The 23,962-nt window shown below is 38.4% G+C and overlaps 1 protein-coding gene across 3 annotated transcripts in view; it reads left to right on the top strand.

The window, feature by feature from the left end:
• LOC117415027 (leucine-rich repeat and fibronectin type III domain-containing protein 1-like protein) overlaps positions 1–23,962 on the top strand; it is a 69,340-nt gene that overhangs the window by 35,087 nt on the left and 10,291 nt on the right. For all 3 annotated transcript variants that reach the window (XR_004546347.3, XR_004546346.3, XM_059026674.1), the window contains exons 4-5: positions 3,238–4,639; positions 17,800–18,443. Coding sequence is in view for 1 of the 3 variants with exons in the window: in XM_059026674.1 (XP_058882657.1) it covers positions 3,258–4,639; positions 17,800–18,443 (2,026 nt within the window). In the remaining 2 variants the exon portion in view is untranslated. The remainder of the gene's footprint in view (positions 1–3,237; positions 4,640–17,799; positions 18,444–23,962) is intronic.

Raw genomic sequence — 23,962 nt, 5'->3', positions numbered from 1 at the left:
CCTGAACTGTCCCAAACTGTCCTGGTGTACATGAGTCATATGGTAACCTTATTTGTGTTACACTGCCTACTATAGCATTATAGTTAACTCCAGTTTATGTTTTACTTATACGTTTACAGAGTGTTTGTGTTTTCTTCTAAAAGCCTCAAGCACGGCTGCATTATACATACTTCCACTACTACTACTACTAACAGTATATGTTGTGTTTTGTATAAACTAAAGCTGTATGATTTTAGAATTAAAATACTGTGAAGTGTCCTCTGTATGACTTTAGTTTCAGAAAAGCTTTTACTAAGTGATCCTCTGTGGACACTCAGTAACAAGTGCGATTGGAGATTTGGATCTAGTTTCTACATATTTCTTCCCTGCAATGTCTGTGTGGAGTAGTCGTTTGGGGCTGCAGTGAGGTGTATTGTACAAATTTTCAATCTTCTGATCAGCGGGCTTTGGTTCTCCATTATTCGAGGTTGAAGGTCCATGCTTAACATATAGAGCAGAAAGAAAAATGATAGCCGGTGCAAAGCGGCATTGTCTTTTTTGTCATTTTTTAACCAGGAGCACAGATAGAGCCATCGCTCTCCCTTTAAGACTCTGTGTGTTCTTGTCACAAGACGACAGTCTAATCCATCATTAAATCGAGCTTCTGGCTAGCTGGGGACCCCTGCTTAGAGATGAGACATGAAGTGAGGCCCTGGTTCATTTGAGATAAATTGGGTTGAGGGCTAACTGTAAATTTCTAATTTATTGGCAGCCACAAGGGGCCAGGTGTCCTTCCCTTTAAAGTTTGAAAGTGACTTTCTCTAGTAGCCGGTTCATCTCTCCAAGTTTTGTTCAGCCATTGGATTGGACGCTACTCAATCTCAACCAATCACAATATAAGAAGCTCCCAGGTGCACGCGATAGGCAGCACATTTGATACCTGCATCCAACTCTAGCCAATAGCCATAGTTGGTAGATGCTATTATAGTGTAGGTGTGCTTAATGTTTAGCAGAAAACAGTACACTATTATGGTCACTAAAACTCACTAAAATACCAGTAAAGTCTAAAACTCCACCAGTAAATTACTGCTACAGTAAGAACATAAGAAAGGTTACAAACGAGAGGAGGCCATTCAGCCCATCTTGCTCGTTTGGTTGTTAGTAGCTTATTGATCCCAGAATCTCATCAAACAGCATCTTGAAGGATCCCAGGGTGCCAGCTTCAACAACATTACTGGGGAGTTGCTTCCAGACTCCCACAATTCTCTGTGTAAAAAAGTACCTCCTATTTTCTTTTCTGAATACCCCTTTATCTAATCTCCATTTGTGACCCCTGGTCCTTGCTTCTTTTTTCAGGTCGAAAAAGTCCCCTGGGTCGACATTGTCAATACCTTTTAGAATTTTGAATGCTTGAATCAGATCGCCGCATAGTCTTCTTTGTTCAAGACTAAATAGATTCAATTCTTTTAGCCTTTCTGTATATGACATGCCTTTTAAACCAGGAATAATTCTGGTCGCTCTTCTTTGCACTCTTTCTAGAGCAGCAATATCCTTTTTGTAGCGAGGTGACCACAACTGAACACAATACTAGAGATAAAAAAGTGACAGTGAATCAGACTTTTCAGAGGTGCATAGGTGTTTTAAATGCAAGTCAAATTTCATTTAAATTGATATTCTACAATTTCCTTACTACCTTAGGATGGTTGTATGTATTCTAAGCGGTTTTGGGTTCCCTTGCTCCAATGAGTGTAACCTTTAACCTGATGTGAAAGATCACAGGTGTTTTATTTGAATGGAATGAGGAATCAGTGCCGGCACTCCAGACAGTTCAATATCAGATAGAGAAAATGATAATCACTCATTATTGGAGCAACAAACCCAGAACGATTCAGGTTTGCAAATATTTGAAGCTACTTACTCTTAAAGAGCTTAAAGAGTGTTAATACAAGTTGTTGACTTTTTATTGAATCCATGCCTTTGTTATAAAACTGGAAAAGTGTAAGTGTTATTAGCAGCAAAACCATGCCATTATAAGTACATACATTACACGGTACAGTAATGTGAAATCATCATTTCTGGAGCTTCTTTGAATCTCTCTCCCTGTCTTTCTCTGTGCATAAAAATAGAACAACGAAATTACCTTTAATGCTCTGGGCCAGTCTGCAAAACAGTGCATTAAGTAATATAATTGATAATTGATAAACGTAGCCTTGTGCATAAAAAAAAGCACCTGTCTTCAAAATGTTAGACTTAATGGCCCTTTGTGTGGTTGATTTATGAGCTGAGCCACACGGGTGTTTTGATTTGATTTGCTAAATAAACAAGGCAGGCAAGGGTTTGAGGAAAGAAAACATGAAAAAAAGATTGTTTTGTGGAGGAAGTCATTTGAAGAAACTTTTGTTTGCTATGCTCCATGGATCTGCAGCATCTGGTTTTCCTGTCACACAGGGCACTAGTTTACAGCCCCCTCTGCCGAAAACATCCTGAGCAGGTGTTCTGCTAAAAAAGAGCATGACAGGTGTCTACATTTTTTATAAGATTTAAACACATTCAGTATGACATGCTGAAACATTGGCCCCAATTCAAAGCTTTTAATTCCAGATTATGTTTTATAAAAATAACTTAGGTGGACCTCTGAAATCGTTTGTTGAAGTGCCAGTTATTTTTTTTTAAACATGAAATGGAGGTGGATGGCTCATATTTACCTTCCTGATACAACATGGCATAAACTCCATAAGGAAGGTGACAGCTTTCCCTTTGCTTTGCCATTGTTGATTCACTCATGAGGACTAATGTCTTGGCGATGCCTACTAATATGACTGCCCTTGCTGCTGTGACATCTGCTTGATGTGCAGCCACTAGCCTGCCTCTTTCAAATGCCGTCAGATCTTTGCCTTTACCCATTTCTGATAGACTGCCTGAATAAAAGCTTACCGTAGTAAATTTGCATGGTAATTTTGCAGTTATCCCATGGATACAATGCATTATAATAGTTCACCATAGTTTGCCATGCTTTTAATATGCTTTACTAAACCTTGCAATGCTTTATCATGCTTTGCAATACTTTTACTATGGTAAACTTTTATAAGGGTGTTTGCAATTGTGCCCCTCAAACAACATATGATTAACCTAATTTGAATCTCTAATTCAGGGAAATGTAACATCCAACTATCATTAACATACACCCCCTTGACTATTATAGACAATAATTTTCATTAACCACAATGTTGCTAATATTTTGTCTTTTTCCTCCTTCAGTTTCACAGACTGGCTGTACCATGGAGAGGCTGATCCTGTACCTGCTGATGCTCAGCATATCAGTGAAGGCGCAGGTGTGCCCCAAGCGGTGCATGTGCCAGAACCTTTCCCCCTCCCTCGCCATCCTCTGTGCCCGGACTGGGCTTCTCTTCGTGCCCACAGTCATCGACAGACGGACAGTAGAGCTGAGACTCACCGACAACTTCATAACGGTGATCCGGAGGAAAGACTTTGCCAATATGACTAGCCTGCTGCACTTGACACTCTCCAGGAATACCATTAGCCTGATTATGCCTTATACCTTCTCCGACCTAAAAGGGCTTCGGGCTCTCCACTTGGACAGCAACCGGATAACCGTTGTTGGAGATGACCACTTCCGAGGACTGACCAATTTGAGGCACCTGATCCTCAGCAACAACCAGCTGGTTGACATCTCGCCCAATGCCTTTGATGATTTCCTAGGTACTTTAGAAGACCTGGACCTTTCCTACAACAATCTGGTCCACATCCCTTGGGAAACCATCGGGAGGCTTAACAATGTCAATACCCTAAACATGGACCACAATTTGATAGACTATGTGCCCGAGGGGATCTTCGCCAACTTGCACAAGCTTGCCCGGTTGGATATGACCTCCAACAAACTAAAAAAAATCCCTCCAGATCCTCTCTTCCTGAGGATCCCTGTCTATGCCAAATCTAAAGGTTCTCCTTTTACATCTTTGGTTCTCAGTTTCGGTGGGAACCCACTGCACTGTAACTGTGAACTCCTCTGGCTCCGAAGACTAACTAGGGAGGACGATTTGGAGACGTGTGCGTCCCCTCCTGATCTGATGGCTAAATACTTCTGGACCATCCCCGAAGAGGAGTTCATTTGTGACCCTCCGGTGATCACAAGGAAATCCCCCAAAACCTTTGTCATGGAAGGGCAGGCTATCAGCCTGAAGTGCAAAGCCAACGGAGACCCCGATCCCTCCATCCACTGGGTGTCCCCTGAAGGTAAACTCATTTCCAATACCTCCAGGACGGTTTCCTATGATAACGGGAGTTTGGATATCAATATCGCCACTGTGAAGGACACTGGAGTTTTCACCTGCATCGCTTCCAATGCTGCTGGGGAATCAACAGCCCCTGTGGAGCTAGTTGTGAACCCTCTTCCTCATCTCGCCAATAGTACTAGCCGGGTTCGGGAGACAGAACCAGGGCCTTCGGATATTCTCACCTCGGCCAAGTCCACCTCCACCTCCAGCAATGACACCAAGATTCAGCAGGACCGGAAGGTAGTGCTGGTGGAACTTACCACCAACTCAGCACTCATAAAATGGCCCTCACAGCGCCAGGTCCCAGGGATAAGGATGTACCAGGTTCAGTACAACAGCTCCACGGACGACGCCCTTGTATACAGGTAAGAGCAATCAGGTTTATCAGGATATTTCTGAAGGTGTGATATGGTCCTGGCAGGATGACCTGTTAAAGAAAATTCCTCAGAATCCTTGACAGGAAACACAGGCAAGGACATACACATGGTCGGTTCTTTACACTGATCGATATCAGGCTAATGGAACCATTAATTTGGTGCTGGGTATTGCAGGTCAGATTGTGAAAAAGGGCTTGTAAGTAATCTGATACAGATGACCCATTGGAGTGGCCCATTCATTATTAGGGCTCTAAACCCCCAGCACTGTATTTTCATGTATAGTATAACTGAATAGTTGAATAAGAACAATTAACCAGTACAGTGTAGCAAATTTTATTGTGATGTAATTTCCATCTGATTTGAAGAAATGTCAGGGTCTACTATGCATCATAAACCATTCTATCAAACGTGCATTTCAAATTACTTTGTGCTTCTCCCTTGAACAACCCTTTCTAGCTAATATACACACTATTTGTGTGTGTGTGTGTGTGTGTGTATATATATATATATATATATATATATATATATATATAAAGCATGTATGGTTCTTTCATGTGAGATTGTGCGCTTTCATCTAACCTTCATTGCACAGCAGCCCCCCCCCACCCATAGACCTGAACTATATAGATGTTTTCTTGCTGCAGTGTTTTGAGCAATTCCTTTGCGTAATATCACATCAGCATTTGTCGTCCCACCCCTCCCTCCTGTGTGCAGACATAACAATGCAGTCCTATAAAAATGACAGATCCTTATATCAGTGTGTTACAGCAGCAAGTTAAAATGAGTTCCCATTCCCTGGCACTGGCTATATCAACCTCTACATTAACCCAAGAGCATTGTGATCAATATCATTGATGCAGTCTTACAGTGTGCCACACTATATCATTCCAAGTGGCGAGGCCAGCGCTTTTCACTTTAACTTACTCTAGGGATTTGGCAAAGGCTGGTTTTATAACAGGAAAGAAGCCGTTGAAGGGGTGGGGGAAATTTCACCCTCCAAGTGAAATGATCAAGGACATGCAACACTATCTAAAATGATAGCATGGGAACAGAGATGTCTCTAATCATGTTAGATATATATATATATATATATATATATATATATATATATATATATATATATATATATATATATATATATATATATAGAGTGTACTGTAACGTGTTTCTTTCAAAACTGCACATTTGAGACCTATATAACGTAAGTGCTAAACATGATTTAGGGAATTGTTATGTTAATAACAAATCACTTTTAGCAGTTGTCAAAGGATATAGGAAACGAAGTTTACCAATGCAGTAACCTAAAAATCTCAACTTGACTGCCACCTGCTGGAGCAAGGCAGTATAGCAATGAGTTAAGTAGATTTGAGTGGCTGTTTTTATATTAAATTGATGAGGGAGGGGCGGATAAGCAACCCATTTCAAATTGAAATCGCCTTTGCAGAATGCATCCCCTGTCCAGTCCTCATATCCCAACACAGTCGCTTACATCACAAGTAATTGGCTCCTATACTGAAGGCATACCTTTCTAATAAGCAAGAGGCATGCCTAAGTGGCTTAGCGAAAGCAGATTGGAAATTGGATTGGCTCGGACTGCCGTTTCCCTTCGAAGCCAGGGGAGGGATTTAGAGTGTGTAGACAACAGATATCTGGCTGTGTTTTGAAGCTGTAGATTAGCCCTAAGAGGACAGTTGTCCACAACAAACCTCTCAGATCAGTGCTACAATAGGCAGGCCGGTATCACAAGATAGTCTTCCCTGTTTTCTGAGACGTTCTGTCCTTCAGACAGCTTAGGTATGTCACACAGGCTCCTTGTTTTCAGCTCTGACGTTTTCCTCCCGTTTCCAAGCGCTTTCAAAGTTCACACAGCAGGTAGGGATGGCATCAACCTGCTAGCCCTTTGAAACTGACAAACGCATCAGAGCCAAGACCACTGGGAGGATATCCAAGCTCAGCAGGGATGGAAGCCTTGTTATACAACAAGTGTTTAATGATCTAGACTTTATTACGTTTTGTTTTTTTTCGTATTCCGTGCTGCTGAGTGAATATTATTGCTCTCTCCTTTTGGAATCTGTCTTGCATTCACTGTTGCAAATTACGTCACGGGGCTAGGCATCTGCAGAGCTTGATCTTAGGAAAGTGATTCTCTGAATTCAGCTGTTCACTGTAGCAAAAACATAGCAAAGTTTAACAAAGCATGGTACAGCAGCACTGTAAAGCCCTGGGAGGTATGGTAAAGAACATGGAAGATGATACATGATGGTAAATGCATAGTATAATCATGGGAAAAGCATGGCAAAACTGCCTAATTACCACACAGGGGTAAATTAGGCTTAAACACTTTTTATTGCTCCTGTTATTTCATTGCTCCTGTTATTTAAACAGAATACTCCATGGAAGTTTACAGATTGCAGTGGTTATTTCACTCATGAAGAACTACCAGAACAAAATGTATAGCAGCGCTGTGACAGAGAACCAACAGCGTGTACTGGTTCATAGAATTGTGACACAATGTAGGACCATTCTACCAATGACATACTTTTGTAGCTTTGCATCCTATGATCTGCTTATGTTCCTAGTGGGTCTTATAAGATATATATCTATAGTAGGGTACACAATCATGGAAAAGCTAAGGATAGTGACCATTCATATCACCAATGATAAGGTCACGTCCAACATCAAATCAGCATAATACAGTCGTTTGCAAATGTATTAGAACACCTTATTGCTGATGCTTGTCTTGAATCAAACCACTGGAACAGAAAATATTGGATTGTCAAAATCATTGTCAAAATAGGCAAATTAGTGATTGTCTAATGTAATTGATGACTTTAATTGGCCACCCATGCAATTCATTTTAAACAGTAAGAGAAAAGGAACACATAGCCACACATGTTAAAGGCAGGAGACTTTTTAGAAGTTTTTTAAGAAGCCTAAATAACTTTTTCTTGCATGAGTGCCTATTGTTTCTACATCACTGAGTGATTACTGAGTGAAAATTGACACTCTTACACCCAGAGGTTTTCATACAGGTAGGCATATAAAGGATATACATGACAAAATTTGAGGTGTTGTAATAGGTTTGCACACTACTGCATACAAGGTCATTTCTTGATTCAATTTCAAATAAATATATTCAGCTATTTTGGATTCAACCTCTGCTAGTACTGCTTTGGCGTTATTGTGTTTCCTTTTAACTGAAAACTTTTTAGATTCATGAGTCTGGTACCTTAGATTCTGGTAAGTCAAATAAGGTCGATCTTGTATGAATGACTATTCATGTATAACCACCTACTGCTGGAAGTAATGGCAAGAGTTTGGGTCACAGAAAGAAAAAAGCATGTCCCTAAAAAAATATTGGGTAATGTAGACCATCTGGAATGCTTTGTTTGTGCATAGAGGACTGCTGAAATGTGTACTACACATATGCGAAATAGTTAGATTTGAGAGTATACTAAGAGAACACAGAGATGAACTTCAGTTCAGTAAAAGTCAAATAGTTCCATTTTTGACATTGAGGTCATTCTTGTTAATGTCAGGATAATGCAAGATGCAATACTAACAGTCAAGTTTGCTGGCTGTGTATTGTCAGGCTCCTCTAACAGTACTAGACAGGTTTCCCCAGGTTGTTTAAGTGCACAGAAATATGCTTTCTGTACTATGTCAGGTTTGATTTGGCAACAAACATCTAAGTTTGTATTATTCTATTGTTGTATGCAGTGAAACAATTAAGCTGACAAATGTTTTTTTTTTTTATATACAAGAAAGGTATACCTTCAATACAGTCATATAAGCATGAGGTTCAAACTGACTTTGGACAAGGCGTCAGTACAGTTCAGTGCATATGTTTGTATCAGAAACCATGGATATCCATGGACTCTAATCGAAAGAGATGAAAAGACTGACAAAACGTGTCTGAATGTTTGATATTTATACCTTTGTAAACAATTGTTGACTCCCCTTCAACCCGGCTGGTTTCTGTCCAATAATTGAGGTAGTCGTTCTCTCATCACACACAGAGAACCTATCACATACTTCCTCTGTGGGAAAGGGGCGGTGCTGTCTGACCTTATGGTTCACCATGTGCTACATTGAGCAGGGCGCATCCATTTTGTCTTTTAATGCACCTTCCCCCTGTCTCAGGGTCAGCCACGTGTAATGTTATATGGTACGTACAACATATCTTTGCTAGTCACCTGCCTTTTGGTGTTTAGCTCAGACAACTATCTGTGACTTTGAGTCATGTTAGAGTATCTGTGACTTTGAGTCATGTTTGAGTACATGTATACTGTACAAGATAAGAACAGTATGAGGCAGCAGTGTGGAGTAGTGGTTAGGGCTCTGGACTCTTGACCGGAGGGTCGTGGGTTCAATCCCAGGTGGGGGACACTGCTGCTGTACCCTTGAGCAAGGTACTTTACCTAGATTGCTCCAGTAAAAACCCAACTGTATAAATGGATTATTGTATGTAAAAATAATGTGATATCTTGTAACAATTGTAAGTCGCCCTGGATAAGGGCGTCTGCTAAGAAATAAATAATAATAATAATAATAATAATAATAATAATAATAATAATAATAATAATAATAATAATAATAATGTTAGGCTGTGCAAAACTGCATGTATCTGGCTTTGCCAATGGGAAATGAACTCAAAACTTACACAATACTGTATAGAAACTTAATATAAAAGGATATTAAAGCAACTGAATAAATAAGCACATTAAAACAACTCAACAACACATTCACACACAATTTAAACATAATGATTAGAAATGTAACTATAAAAAGACACGCACATACACATAATGCAGAACTTATAATTAATAACATAATTAATACCTCATGCAGAAAGCCATTACTACATTGTATTCTCAATCACTACATCAATACACTTGGAACAATTCAAATTGGTAATCTATGGTGTGTAAAGCTAAGGGAACACAAAACCACTTTTTTTGGCTTGGAACTTGTTTCAGGAGACTAGGTTAGGGTTTTATACAGCAATGTTGCACCAAACTAGGTCTCCCAGTCTCTTGGAACCTGGTTTCAAGCTACTGTTCCTGAAAAAGTGGCTTTGTGTTCCCAGGGCTTTAAATTCTGGAAACATGACTTTCAAACAGAGATTTATTTCACCTAATGTAGTACCAGATATGTTTTAAAATGAAAGAAAAAGTTATTTTTTTCTTTCATAACCTATGTAGATAATGGAAGTGCAAAACAAGATTTATGGTATTATTTTGTTAGCTACAAATCGCTTTCAAAAAGCTGACACACATTTTCTTACATGCGACCCACCAAGGCCATGTTCCCATTATTCAGTACCTTGCCTCATTTTAGCGGACTAGTGGCTTCTCTTAACAGATGCCAGATGAAGATTGCCAGCACACTCGGCTTTAATTAAATCAATTCTCAAAGAGGTTGCTGTAGCAGCTTAATTATCGTTCTTCCTTCACAATTAAGCAAATGATCAATATGCCTGTACCTATGCCAGTACTTGAATTTCTGAAGAGGCAGCCATGCTTGTTTAGAGCCTAACATGGGGTGGAGGGAGTTATAGACTGCCCAGCTCTCCTCACAAATGTAAAGGATGCAATATTTGAAGCACCTGTCTTATATAGCAAATACTGTTTAATATTCACTGTGCTCTGTCACTATAAGAGTATATTCATAAGCACACTGCATCCCTTTGGTTTTAACAGTATGCCTCTTACCCAGTCCTAACCGATGCTAGGGGTTATATACAAAGTGCATCTCCCTACTGCAAGGCTGTTTCTTTCAAGGTACAATTTAACCAGTGCACACATGTGCCTTAATGTACATGTAAACAAAACTAATATATCTATCTATCTATCTATCTATCTATATCTATCTACACACACCTATGAAGTCAGCCGTTTATTAGATTATTTATTGGCAAAGGTGTTCACCATAGAGACAGTGACAGACAGACAGACACAATCAATGCATAACAGTCCACATTTGAAATCAGTAACCTACAAAAAGGCCCCACTTTTGTAACACATTTTCTCAACAATATTATTTGAGGAGAACGGATGCAACAATAGTTATGTACAGCAAGAAATTGTCTCAGAAATCTGGGGATCTAAAAACTGAAAGAATGAAGAGGGTGAAAGGAAATTAAAAGGTACAGAGACAACAGCCCTGCAGCAATAATGTTCCCCCAATAACTGGATCTTTGACCTGCTATCTGCAGAACTGTGAATCAACATTCTTGTTTGCCACGTTTGTATCCCTTTCAATACCTCCAAGGACTTTTTATCGATCGACTTTTACAATGTTTATTGACTTCTGTAGGCTGCATTTGCTATTGGTTATACTGCACATAAAGTGAGCGTTAGGCACCATTAGAAACTATTTGATCATGTGACAGGCAAGGGGTGGCAAGAGTCAGTCCTGTCTTATGCAGGTCTCAAAGTTAAATAACATCTATAGCATACTGACATTTAAAATAGATTATGCAAACGTACACAAACAGTAATTAAAAATACTAACAATGTACAGTAGCAATTATTTTGAAAATGCAAATGTTACGAAATGTATCTACAACATACTTTTAGATAACCAGGTGTATAACATGCAAACAATACCCTTTTGGCTTTCTTATTTAGCAGAAGTGCAGCTTTTTTGCCGTACTTCACATGTTTACTCAGTTTAACACCAAGGTACTTAGAGTAAGTAGCGGGGTTCTGAAAAATATAACATTATACATCCCCACATGTTTAAATAATGTACCTGTCATTTTATTAACAACTTTTTCCACTTATAACTTTAAACTGTGTTTCAAAGCTCTTTTCAAAATGGCCGCTCTAGTGCACTGATAGTGTAAGGATTATTGTCCACATTGTCATGTAAGTAGCACAGCAATAATGATCCATGATACGGAACAGAAAAGCCAGAGCACTTATGTGTTTTTTTTTTTTTTTTGCTCTTCCTGCAGTGATCTGGAGGCCATTTTAAAAAGAGCTTTGAAACAGAGTTTAAAGTGGTAAGGGTAAAAAGTTGTCAGGATGTTAAAACAGTTGTAGCAACACGCGGGATGTACAACGCTATGTTATTTGGAACCCCGCTACTTACTCTTTAAGTACAGTATGAATGTTTAATTAAACACCCCTCCTGGACATAGATCTGAAAAACTCAGCAGGAACACTGGCTATCTCTTTCACTGCTGTGACAGTATTTCAACATGATCAATATCATTAAAGCACTGCCTGGACTAGAATGGGGTATTTCATTAAAAGCTGATAATGCTGACCACTGAAACCCTAGCTGCTTGGGCAATTCTGGAATAGGACCACTTGATCGCTTGTAGCATTTGTTCACGGAGTTAGAACCCAAACTAATTTGATGCGCAAGAGGAAATTACTTTTACTTCGTGAACCGATGCTGTAAAATCAGTACGCCCCAACTTGCTAAAAAAATAAAATAAAAAGATTTGTATACATTTAGTTACATACTAAAAGGGCACACCTGTATTTAAACAGCAAAACTGGATATGCACATTTTGGTTGCCTTTAGGTTTTCTTACCTGTCATTTCTATCTGTATTGCTGTTGTTCTGGCGTCCTCATCATCTAAATTAAAACAGAAACAAACATTTATTAAACCTTAAGTAAGCACTTCAAACGATTGCCCTTTCAGAGGTTTACCATAGTAAAAGCATAATGTAATGAAACACAGTGAACACATGGTACGGGATTGGTTAGCACTGTAAAGCACAGAGAGGTGGGGTAAATCACATTTAAAACCATAGCAAACAATGGTACACTATGGTAAATGCATAGTACATTCATTGAAAGCATGGGAAAACTGCAAGTTTACTATGGTAAACTTTTATATGGGAAGCAGTAGCAACATTCCCCTCCCTTTCCTTGTGTTGAAAATTCAGTAATACTTTACATTAAGAGTCTCTAATTACTGTGTATTTATGTAGTAGTTACTTAGTAAATGCATGTGTACTTACACATAATGACAATGTTATTATGCATAGTTACAGTACACCAAATGTGTATTACTTTGTAATCAACAATCTCAGCTCAAACATAATTACCAACCTTAAACTACAGATGGTCTGGGCTCAGGAAAGGGGGAAGGGAAAAACACCTTTAAAATGGCTTTTGAAGCTTAGTAGACAGTTTAAGATATCAGAGCCAGTACTTGATTCTACATTTAAACCCATGTTGTTCAGGAGCCTGTTCAGCTATAGAAGGAGTTCTGGTCTATGAGTATGTGGGACGCACAGCAGGAAGTACGACTGAAGATCACAAGCTTGGATGCTGCTGGAGGAAATTTAAACATGCATTGAAACTGTGGCATGGAGAGTGGGGGGCACAGTGTGGTAATTTGAAAAGCATCATTCTGTGTAGAGTATGGATGGTGCAGAGCCTAAAGGAGCAGTGTGGATAATCTTGCTCTGTTACACAGCTTTGCAGATAATTTTGCATTTAATTAATTCACAGTAGAACGATTCCCTTTTACCATCAACTGTGCAGGGGGTAGTATAATTCCAGTTGATTTTGAAACTAATTGAAACACAGTGGAGGGACTGTTTCAAGGTAACAGTTTTGTACTCATGAAATAACTGCTCTGTGAGACTGGGTGCCAGCATGCTAAATCCGTATTCCCATTTACGACCACATGGCATGAAACAGGGCTGTACAACACATGACTCGATGTTCTGCCTATTGATGTTCCCCACGATCAGCGGTGAGGAGTCTTTTCAGAAGCACTGCTGTAGTGCAGGAGTAAGCACGGCAAAAATGAGAAACCATAGAGAATGATGCACAACACACATAAGATATTAAACATGTACAGTAATTGATTACATATTAGGGAACGTCGATTGTAGAATATATGAACAGATTTATTGATATTTTCGTTCCATGCATTTTGTTTCAGTTCACTATCTGACACTGAAGCTATTAGGTTGCCAGGTTTTGCACGTATGATGCCATGTGCTTCTTTCAGTTCCAGATCATATCATTTTGATATGTGCTACTATTGTGGCTTAATGTTTGCCCCCTGGAAAATGTAGTGCATTCTTTTCATACAGATTTAATGCTGTGACTGAAATGTATTGAAGTGGCAGTGACTCTTTCCAACACTAAATCCCCAAAAAAAGACAACACAATTTGGCATCAGAATAGAAGCACTCAATGTATTGCATGACATATTTACCCCATCCCATAGTATCAATCCCATTCAGCCCCAGTATAACTATATAATTTATAATTTAAAGCTGTGGGTTAGATTAAATAAACCAAAATTGCAGCAACAGCATGTTTTCAATAACTGTAGCCTATGCGTGATATCATATAGAAAATGTGATTAAATATAATAACTTCTATAGACAGCCTGTTGGTGTTCTCTTTGTGCTTTTGTTTAGACTAGACTGCAGTTCAAGCAATAGGGATGTTTGTAGATTTTGTGTTGATGAAAAGTGATGTACAATGGCACTAACAGCAGTTGGGTAAGGTGTTGCCAGACATTATGACACCTTCAACTCACATCTCTGCAAGAGAGAGCACCTCAGTCCTGACCTGAACACCCTCTGCTTGCCTGCTATTCAGCACCGGACCACTCTCAAGAAGAGACTGACAATTGAGGGGTGTCCTGGGAAAACTTTCATATCAGTTAATTTCCAATTCCAGTCTGCAGTAATGTAGAAATACAGCTCTTGTCTAAAGTTTTGTATCACCTAAAATTTTAGGAGTGCGACATAATAATAAAAAACATATATATATGAACATAATTTAGATTTTTTGTTTAACATCATGTCATCAACGAAACTACAAAATGATATCTACCAGAAGCCATAATAGTATTACAGTATTTCATATCAGATTTCGGAATGGCACATTTTTTGTTTGTTTTCAGTTTTTCGTCAAGTATATGGAAAACTATAAAGCGGTATGTAATTCAATATGTTAACGTAACATTGTTCAGCAGGTTTCATTCGATTTTATGAAGCAAAATTAGTTAATTCTATAGGGTGCTGCAAAACATTTGGCCAGAGATGTATACTCAATAAAGGACTTTATTCTACACCTCGTCAAAAATAATTCAGGACTGAAAGGGTTAAATAGTAAAAGCAATGTACAAAAAAAAATTAAAATGACATTCAGTCTGAACACTGGGACAGAATTATCAGTTAACGGGAAAATAAAAACCTTCATTTATCCTTTAATGTCAACTTAACAGTACAGGAACGGTTCAGCTCGCGTTTCTGTTATGATGACACAGTGGCTGTATCTCCAGGTGTCCCCTGGTTATTTTAACTTCTGTATTTGAAATGCAAATTCCCCTTTTCCCAGGTGCTTGCTATACATCATTCTGCCACGGAGATGCCCTACGCTTGATCGATATCAATAATGCAGAGTTTCTTCGCTCACCGCACTACATCACCAGGGTGGTGTTGCTCCCAGTTTGCTGGCTGATTAGCCTCAGAGCTGTGTTTTTTCAAAACCGTGAGGAGAATACATAATGCCATTTCAGTGGCAAAGCACAGCCTTTATGGTTCTGTGCGCCTTTAGCTTTTAGAACACAAGCGTTTCATTATTCATGGGAAGCAACAGTGATTGCCTTACTGGACAAGTCAATTGGGAAACCCTCTATATATAAGTTCAAAAAGCTTATATATACAGTTTGTACTGATGTGGCTATTAGTGTAATACTTAAATATCAGGATCCATGCAATTGATTTAAAAATCACCACCCTTTAAATCAGAGCAAGTGCAAGGTATGGCTCATGTGTCATATACATGTATGGATCATTAAGCTCCACATTATTGCTTTTTTGAAGTACCCCCAATAAATTGCACATTTTGTTGTAACTATAAAATTATAGATGCAGAGATGCACGGAGATGCAGAATGTCAATTATATGCAATTTAAAATTACAAGGAAACATATCATTAAAGATAAGAGATATGTAAAACAGTCTGAATGAGCGTGAACCACGTGTAGTTCAGCTGTGCTCGGACAAAATGCACGGCTGTCATTCAAGCTTAGTCTTAAAGTCCACAGCGCTCTCTCCTGCTCTTTTGCCACCTGTTGGCAGGACTAATGAAGTGCAGCTGATTCAATGCCAGTCAGAAAAAACAGGATTGCAAAGCCGATACATTTTTTAATTACTGCATTGCAACACTCTTGCGACAGGTGAATAGCTGGCTTTGGCTAGCACTATATGTACAATGGCAGTTTTGTATTATGTTGAGAATTTATTCAAGTGTTCATATGCCAGTTTTCTGAAATACACCTACACAGAATGTATAAAAAAATGGTCTTACATATACAGAGCTGAGTTTGAAACTGACAAATGCCAACCAGTAACCCTACAAACACATTCTGAATTTGAGTCATGTACAAAATACCACTAATATCCTTGGGCTAGTGACTTTTACCTGTTGCCATGCTCAACTACCAAGCAGTTCTACAGAATTTCTGCACTGTTCATTACATTTACGTTAATCTCTGTTATTAATTTTAGCATAACTAATATACCTACGTTTCTTCAAGGTATGAAGACCAATCATCCGATTCTTAATGGAAATATGATTCACGTTTAATTGAATCCACATTCACCCAAATTAAGGGCAATGATCACATTTGCATATTTGAAAAGAGCTCGTTCTCATTAGTTTACATTACAATGCAAATGCCTTCCCAGATTGTACAGCATAGCTGCAGGCCTTTAATACATGAGAAAATAACCCATAATGCCGCAGCTTGAAAAAAAAAGTTATAAAAAACAGTAATAAGTACAATCTTGACTAAAAACAGAAAAAGGGAACATATCACCCCAGCTTCTTTACACTGGCTTCCTGTAAATTTTAGAGCTGATTTTAAAATACTGTTATTAACTTATAAGGCCCTAAATAACTTGGCACCAATCTATTTAGGAGAACTGCTTACCCCAGATATTTCGAATCGTAACCTTAGATCCCTAAATATGGGATTGCTGGTAATCCCTAAAATTTAGTATGTTAAAAGTGGAGGAAGGGCTTTTTGTTATAGAGCCCCCACACTTTAGAATGAGCTACCTACACATGTGAGGGAAGCTGAGACTCTATCTGTTTTTAAATCCAGACTAAAAACATAATTGTTTGGGCTGGCATTTTTATAATTATATATATATATATATATATATATATATATATATATATATATATATATATATATATATATATATATATATATATATTTGTCCTGTAAAGTGCTTTGAGATACACCTGTATGAAGGGCACTATATAAATTAACTTTGATTGATTGATTGATTGATTGACAGTATACCATGTGCTACACACATCCATGTGTTATGCAAAAGCTCTGACATGTATAATGCATATCACATAAAACTAATGAAGGCCCCAGCCCATATATCACCTCTTGATTCTGAGTGTGAATTTATGATTGTGATTTATGATTCAAGTTAATATAAATGAAGTAGGGGAGCATAGCATGTATCCAACTTGGAAACTTCTTTATAGACTGTTCTAATCCATCTCTAGGATGTAACAATAAAATGAAGTTATTATAAAACCACTTATCATGTGTGGGTTAATAAATGTATTCTAAAATACATTTGTCATATTGGGAAATGCTGAAAATGAAATGTGTCTCCTCATGTCCAGCTCTTGTTGTCACTGACACAGAGCACTATTCAATTACTTCCTGCATGAAATCAGTAATATTTTATTATCAATGGTTAGTATAACGGTTTTAAAACTATCAAGTCAGTAACGCGTTACTTGTGATCTTATTACAGTCATACTTTTAAAAAAAAATATATATAATATTGACAAGTAATCAGATTACTTTTCAGGGCCAAAAGTAACAGAGATTACTTTTCATTACTTTTAAAAGGTGAAGTTGATTAAAAGATTGAACAGTAATTAATCATTTGTGCATTTGAAGCAGAATTTAAAAATGATGCCATTTGTAATCAATAACAAAATGTCCATATAGCATAAGTGATATATCAAAAAAGTGATACTTCTATAAGAAAATAATCAGTAATATGTAACAGATTACATTTTGGAACCATAAATCAGTAGTATTGTACTTTTTCAAAGTAAGATTCATGTCCCTGATCCCAATTTCCCACAATTTCCATTGGTTTCATTCCAGAATGATCCCTTCTACGAGCAAAGACTTCCTAGTGAAGGACCTCATCTCGGGACGAGAGTACGAATTGTGTGTGTTGGCAGTCTACGACGACGGGATAACGACACTGACAGCCACGCGAGTCGTGGGCTGCCTGCAGTTCACCACAGAACAGGAATACAGCCATTGCCAGTCCATACACACTCAGTTTCTTGGTGGGACCATGATCATCATCATTGGAGGCATCATAGTGGCTTCCGTCTTGGTCTTCATCATCATCCTGATGATCCGATACAAGGTGTACAACAACAATGGGGAACCCACAAAGGCTGGAGTCAATAACGTCTGCTCCCAGACCAACGGAGGCCAAGCAGGGCAGGTCACCAGGTCTACCTCCAAAGGGACAGAGAGCCAGGACGAGCAAGTCCAAGCCTCCTCTGGAAATGTCAGTGGGGGAGTTGGAGGATGTGTCAGCGGTTCCACAGTGCGGGACTCAAATACCGTGGCCCTGGTAGTGGAATGCGAAAAGGTCACCCAAATCTCAGAAATGACCGCCGAGGACATAATAGTGCCTGCACAGAGACGCAAATCGAGGACTAGTGCAGAGCTAATTCGCCATACCTCTTTGTCTTCAAAGGAAGTGAGGGGTACCAGTGAAGGATCAGGAGGTAAGTTTTACTAAATCTTATGTGTGTGTTTTCCCCACAGTTACGATGGTGATAAAGTGTGCCTCACAACACTGTACATGCAATCTTGCAGAAGCAAATGTGGGTTTTGTATTGTAAATTGAGATGGTTAGCGGTAGGCAGTAACGCAAAGGGATTTGTAAAAGAATGATGGTTGAATATTGTTTAGGGGGAATCGGAAACACTTTACATTAAACGTCTCTAATTACTTAGTATTTACATAGTAATTAGTAAATACATGTGCAGCAGTAATATATGGGCAGCAGTGTGGAGTTGTGGTTAGGGCACTGGACTCTTGACCGGAGGGTTGTGGGTTCAATCCCCAGTGGGGGACACTGCTGTTGTACTCTTGAGCAAGGTACTTTACCTAGATTGCTCCAGTAAAAACCCAACTGTATAAATGGGCAATTGTATGTAAAAATAATGTGATAACTGTATAATGTGAAATAATGTATAATGTGATATCTTGTAACAATTGTAAGTCGCCCTGGATAAGGGCGTCTGCTAAGAAATGAATAATAATAATGTGCACTTACACATAATTACAATGTTATTATGCATAGTTTATGGATAGTTACATGTACTTAATGTGTACATTTTTGGACTAATATAACCCTAATCCTTGCTTTATTTGATTTACAAAAGAGATACACACAATATCTATTCTTTCTAAAGCAGCACAGCTAGAAGAAACCATATTTTAATGAAATAATCATTTACTAATGCTGGCTGTGTAAATATTGGTACCCAGGCATTGCTACTTAGTTATTTCAAATGTATTGTGGATATCCATATTAGAAGTAACAGAGAAAAACACAAGACTATATATATGGGGTTAAAGAAAAATCAATGTGTGGTTATCATGGCATCAAAAAGCCTATAAATACCTCCAATGCTTGTTTTCAAAAACACTTGCCCTTGACACAGGCACATACATACTGAAATGCTGGGAAGTTGGCTCTTTGAGAAAAATATATATATATAAAAGTTACCCTACCAATACCCTATCAACAGAAAGATACAAACAATTGTGCAATGAAATTTTACAACAAGACCTACAGCGCCTATTTTCAAGACTCCCCCCCTTGATGTCTGTGGCAAAGTGGTTGCAGTGCGGAGGTGTAGAGGTGATGCAGTGCTCAAGAGAAAGACAGCAACAATGGTACGGGTAAATAATAATGTTAACTTGCAATACACAATGATGCATATTGCTCAGTAAAAAACACAGGGTTCAGTCCTGAAACAATAAACATGGTCTTTATGCAATATGCAAACAGGGTCACATGTCCAATGTGCGTGCTGTAGTGCTCGTGGTGCAAATACAATTAATCGTGATACAAGTGTAGTGATGTTTGTGTTTTGTGCTGGCCTGTAGTGACAGCTCCAGATCGTGTCAGCCGTCTAATAACAACAAACAAGTATAATTAAACACGACAAAACAAACAAAACACGCACAATTCACAATACGGTTCACCTTCCGGGTTAGTGTTAACCATAACAAAGGAACAGATCACTTTGCTACGTCCCCTTCACCATCAGTCATGACCCCTTGGTTAATGATTGCAACCGCTCCTCCAATCCGCGGCTGCCACATTGTTTCCCTTCCGGGTCATTGATTTAGTGTACCGTAGCTCCGCCCCCTTTCTAGATGGCCGACTTCCGCCTAACCCTGGGAATTAATTGTCTGGCCATCCAGTCCAGGGCACTCTGTTCTCTTTACACAGCGCCCTCACAGGTCGGGAGGGAGATCTATCACTAAAAATCATTCTGTCTGTCACAATGTCATATAGAAGAGACAAGAATATAAGACAACATGTGGTACACAGTGATATTCGTCCTTCTGGGGAACATTTGAAAGGCACATTTACAGGTCTATCCATTTAATAGACCTGTAAATACATTCATTCTGAAGCAAAGATTAGAGGCATTAAATCTTCATTCAACATTCATGAACATTTTACATGTACCTCTAAAGGCATTGTCTACTGCATTATCTGCAAGAAATGCAACAAATTGTATATTTGGGAAACAAAGGCTTTTAGCAGACCGGTTTGTAAAACAAATAATTCTAAGGGCATATTTCAGGGATTATATCCATTGAAGTATTATATATATATATATATATATATATATATATATATATATATATATATATATATATATATATATATATATACAGACGTTCTCAAATTTGTTGGTACCCTTACAGTAATGCTTCATTCCTCCTGAAAAGTGATGAAATTAAAAGCTATTTTATCATGTATACTTGCATGCCTTTGGTATGTCAGAGAATAAAGCAAAGAAGCTGTGAAAAGAGATGAATTATTGCTTATTCTACAAAGATATTCTAAAATGACCTGGACACATTTGTTGGTACCCCTTAGAAAAGATAATAAATAATTGGATTATAGTGATATTTCAAACTAATTCGTTTCTTTAATTAGTATCACACATGTCTCCAATCTTGTAATCAGTCATTCAGCCTATTTAAATGGAGAAAAGTAGTCACTGTGCTGTTTGGTATCATTGTGTGCACCACACTGAACATGGACCAGAGAAAGCAAAGGAGAGAGTTGTCTGAGGAGATCAGAAAGAAAATAATAGACAAGCATGGTAAAGGTAAAGGCTACATGACCATCTCAAAGCAGCTTGATGTTCCTGTGACAACAGTTGCAAATATTATTAAGAAGTTTAAGGTCCATGGAACTGTAGCCAACCTCCCTGGGCGCTGCCGCAAGAGGAAAATCAACCCCAGATTGAACAGAAGGATAGTGTGAATGGTAGAAAAAAAATCAAGGATAACTGCCAAAGAGATACAAGCTAAACTCCAAGGTGAAGGTACGTCAGTTTCTGATCGCACCATCCGTCGCTTTTTGAGCGAAAGTGGGCTCCATGGAAGAAGACCCAGGAGGACTCCACTTTTGAAAGAAAAACATAAAAAAGCCAGATTGGAATTTGCTAAAATGCATATTGACAAGCCACAATCCCTCTGGGAGAATGTCCTTTGGACAGATGAGTCAAAACTGGAGCTTTTTGGCAAGTCACATCAGCTCTATGTTCACAGACGAAAAAATGAAGCTTTCAAAGAAAAGAACACCATACGTACAGTGAAACATGGAGGAGGCTCGGTTATGTTTTGGGGCTGCTTTGCTGCGCCTGGCACAGGGTGCCTTGAATCTGTGCAGGGCACCATGAAATCTCAAGACTATCAAGGCATTCTGGAGCGAAACGTACTGCCCAATGTCAGAAAGCTCTGTCTCAGTCGCAGGTCATGGGTCCTCCAACAGGATAATGACCCAAAACACACAGCTAAAAGCACCCAAGAATGGATAAGAACAAAACATTGGACTATTCTGAAATGGCCTTCTATGAGTCCTGATCTGAATCCTATCGAACATCTATGGAAAGAGCTGAAACTTGCAGTCGGGAGAAGGCACCCACCAAACCTGAGACAGCTGGAACAGTTTGCTCAGGAAGAGTGGGCCAAACTACCTGTTAACAGGTGCAGAAGTCTCATTGAGAGCTACAGAAAACGTTTGATTGCAGTGATTGCCTCTAAAGGTTGTGCAACAAAATATTAGGTTAGTGGTCCCATCATTTTTGTCCATGCCATTTTCATTTGTTTTATTATTTACAATATTATGTTGAATAAAAAATCAAAAGCAAAGTCTGATTTCTATTAAATATGGAATAAACAATGGTGGATGCCAATTACTTTTGTCAGTTTCAAGTTATTTCAGACAAAATTGTGCATTCTTCGTTTTTTGTGGAGGGGTACCAACAAATTTGAGCACGTCTGTATATATATATATATATACAGTATATATGACACACACACACACACACACACACACACACTGAGCATCAAAAGAAACTTATCACTTATATTTGGATAACATTTTTAGAACAGGTACAGTGACTTTTTATTGTGCTGATTAACAATTGACATCCTGAAGATGCTGCAGAATGATCTGTCGATCCTGGGCAGGTGTTGTGACTCTTGGTCTCCGTTCGTGGCCTGTCACTGACAGTGTGTGTCTGGTTATACCGTCTCGCCAAGTTTGAAATTGCTGGCTGTGAGCACCCAAGACTACAAGCTACAGTATGCTTCCCCTAGTCCAGCTCTCTTGACAGATGTGGCATATTGTTTTTTTCCTGTGATTTTCTTTATAGTTTTTATTCAAGCTTGCAATTTAACAGCTGAAATCACTCCATATCCAGTGTCCAATCAACTGTCTCACTAATTAGGTGATTAAGTGCATATGCTTCAGTCATAGTCACTCAAGCGTGTCATGGCCAAGGATGGATTTGTGCTACCAGGGGCCTGGAAGTGCGGTTATTCTAGCACAAACAGCACCCTGGAATGTCTTATTGTGCTTATAAAATGGGTTACTAGTTTTTAGAAATAAAGATAGACACATTTTTATTTAAAAATTAATATAGATTTATTTTTTCCTAAATATATTACTATGCTAGGAAAAATAGTTCCAATAAATGTAATAGTTCCAATGAATTTAATAGATAAATAAATTATTTTTAATAATAAATTAAATAAATTCAAATACATTCAATAAATTATCAGAATATTTTCAGTATTTGTCTCATGAAGTTGACTGTACCAGGGAATGTAGTTTTATAAATTAAATGGCTGGTTATAGAGTTGGATTGTGCAGTAGGTGGCACTGTTTGGTGAGTTGGAGAGATTGTTTCTTCGTTTTGTTTATGAGTTGACAACGGTACTCCAGAGAGGATGTAACTCCAGGACTTCCTGTCTTTCTCAGCTGGTGCCCAATAGCTTCTTAAACAACCTTATAAAATGGGTTGGGAGATATCTGCGTCCAGAGTACCAATGACTTAAGTTTGTTTAAGTCTGTTTGGGATACAGCAGGGTGATGTTGTGACTTGTCTTTTTGTTGTCGCATGTAAATGAAGACACTGTTTGCTGTTTTAAAGTGGGCATCTGAAATTGAACTGAATACTGTGTGACAGCTGATGTTCTCACTTCAGCAAAGAAACTTCTTAAAACTGTGTTTATTTCAGTCTTAGATGCAATTTTCCAGTCCATATTTTTTGTTTGTGCTGACCAATCACTAAAAACTGATACAGCCCAAGCAGTTACTTTTTTATTGGCTTAAATTGTATTCATGTCAGCAGTACTGAGAGAGAGGTGTCTTGTAGTACTCACGGTTTCATTTTTTCCTGATTTATTTTGTTAATTATTACTGTCGGTTCTGTTACTGAACTGTTGCGGTCTAAATCCTCCAGGAATGTGTGGACATTGGAGTCACCAAACAAGTTAGAATTTACATGGAGGAAGTCTGATGTATTATTATTTTGTTTTTATTGGGGGGAAAAAATGACGGCCAATTCAAAATTATTTTTGTAAACATTCTTAAAATGCTCGACACAATATCTGTTTGTAAAAAGTCTTAGATGCTAGGACTTGTTTTTTCCCGTTGGTTGTACTGTAATAATTCAATGGGTTGGAATGCCTATCAGCC

The sequence above is a fragment of the Acipenser ruthenus genome, chromosome 7 (assembly GCF_902713425.1).
Source record: "Acipenser ruthenus chromosome 7, fAciRut3.2 maternal haplotype, whole genome shotgun sequence".
NCBI lineage: Eukaryota > Metazoa > Chordata > Actinopteri > Acipenseriformes > Acipenseridae > Acipenser > Acipenser ruthenus.
Note: the sequence above shows the minus strand (reverse complement) of the source record. Positions and strands in the feature narration are given on the sequence as shown.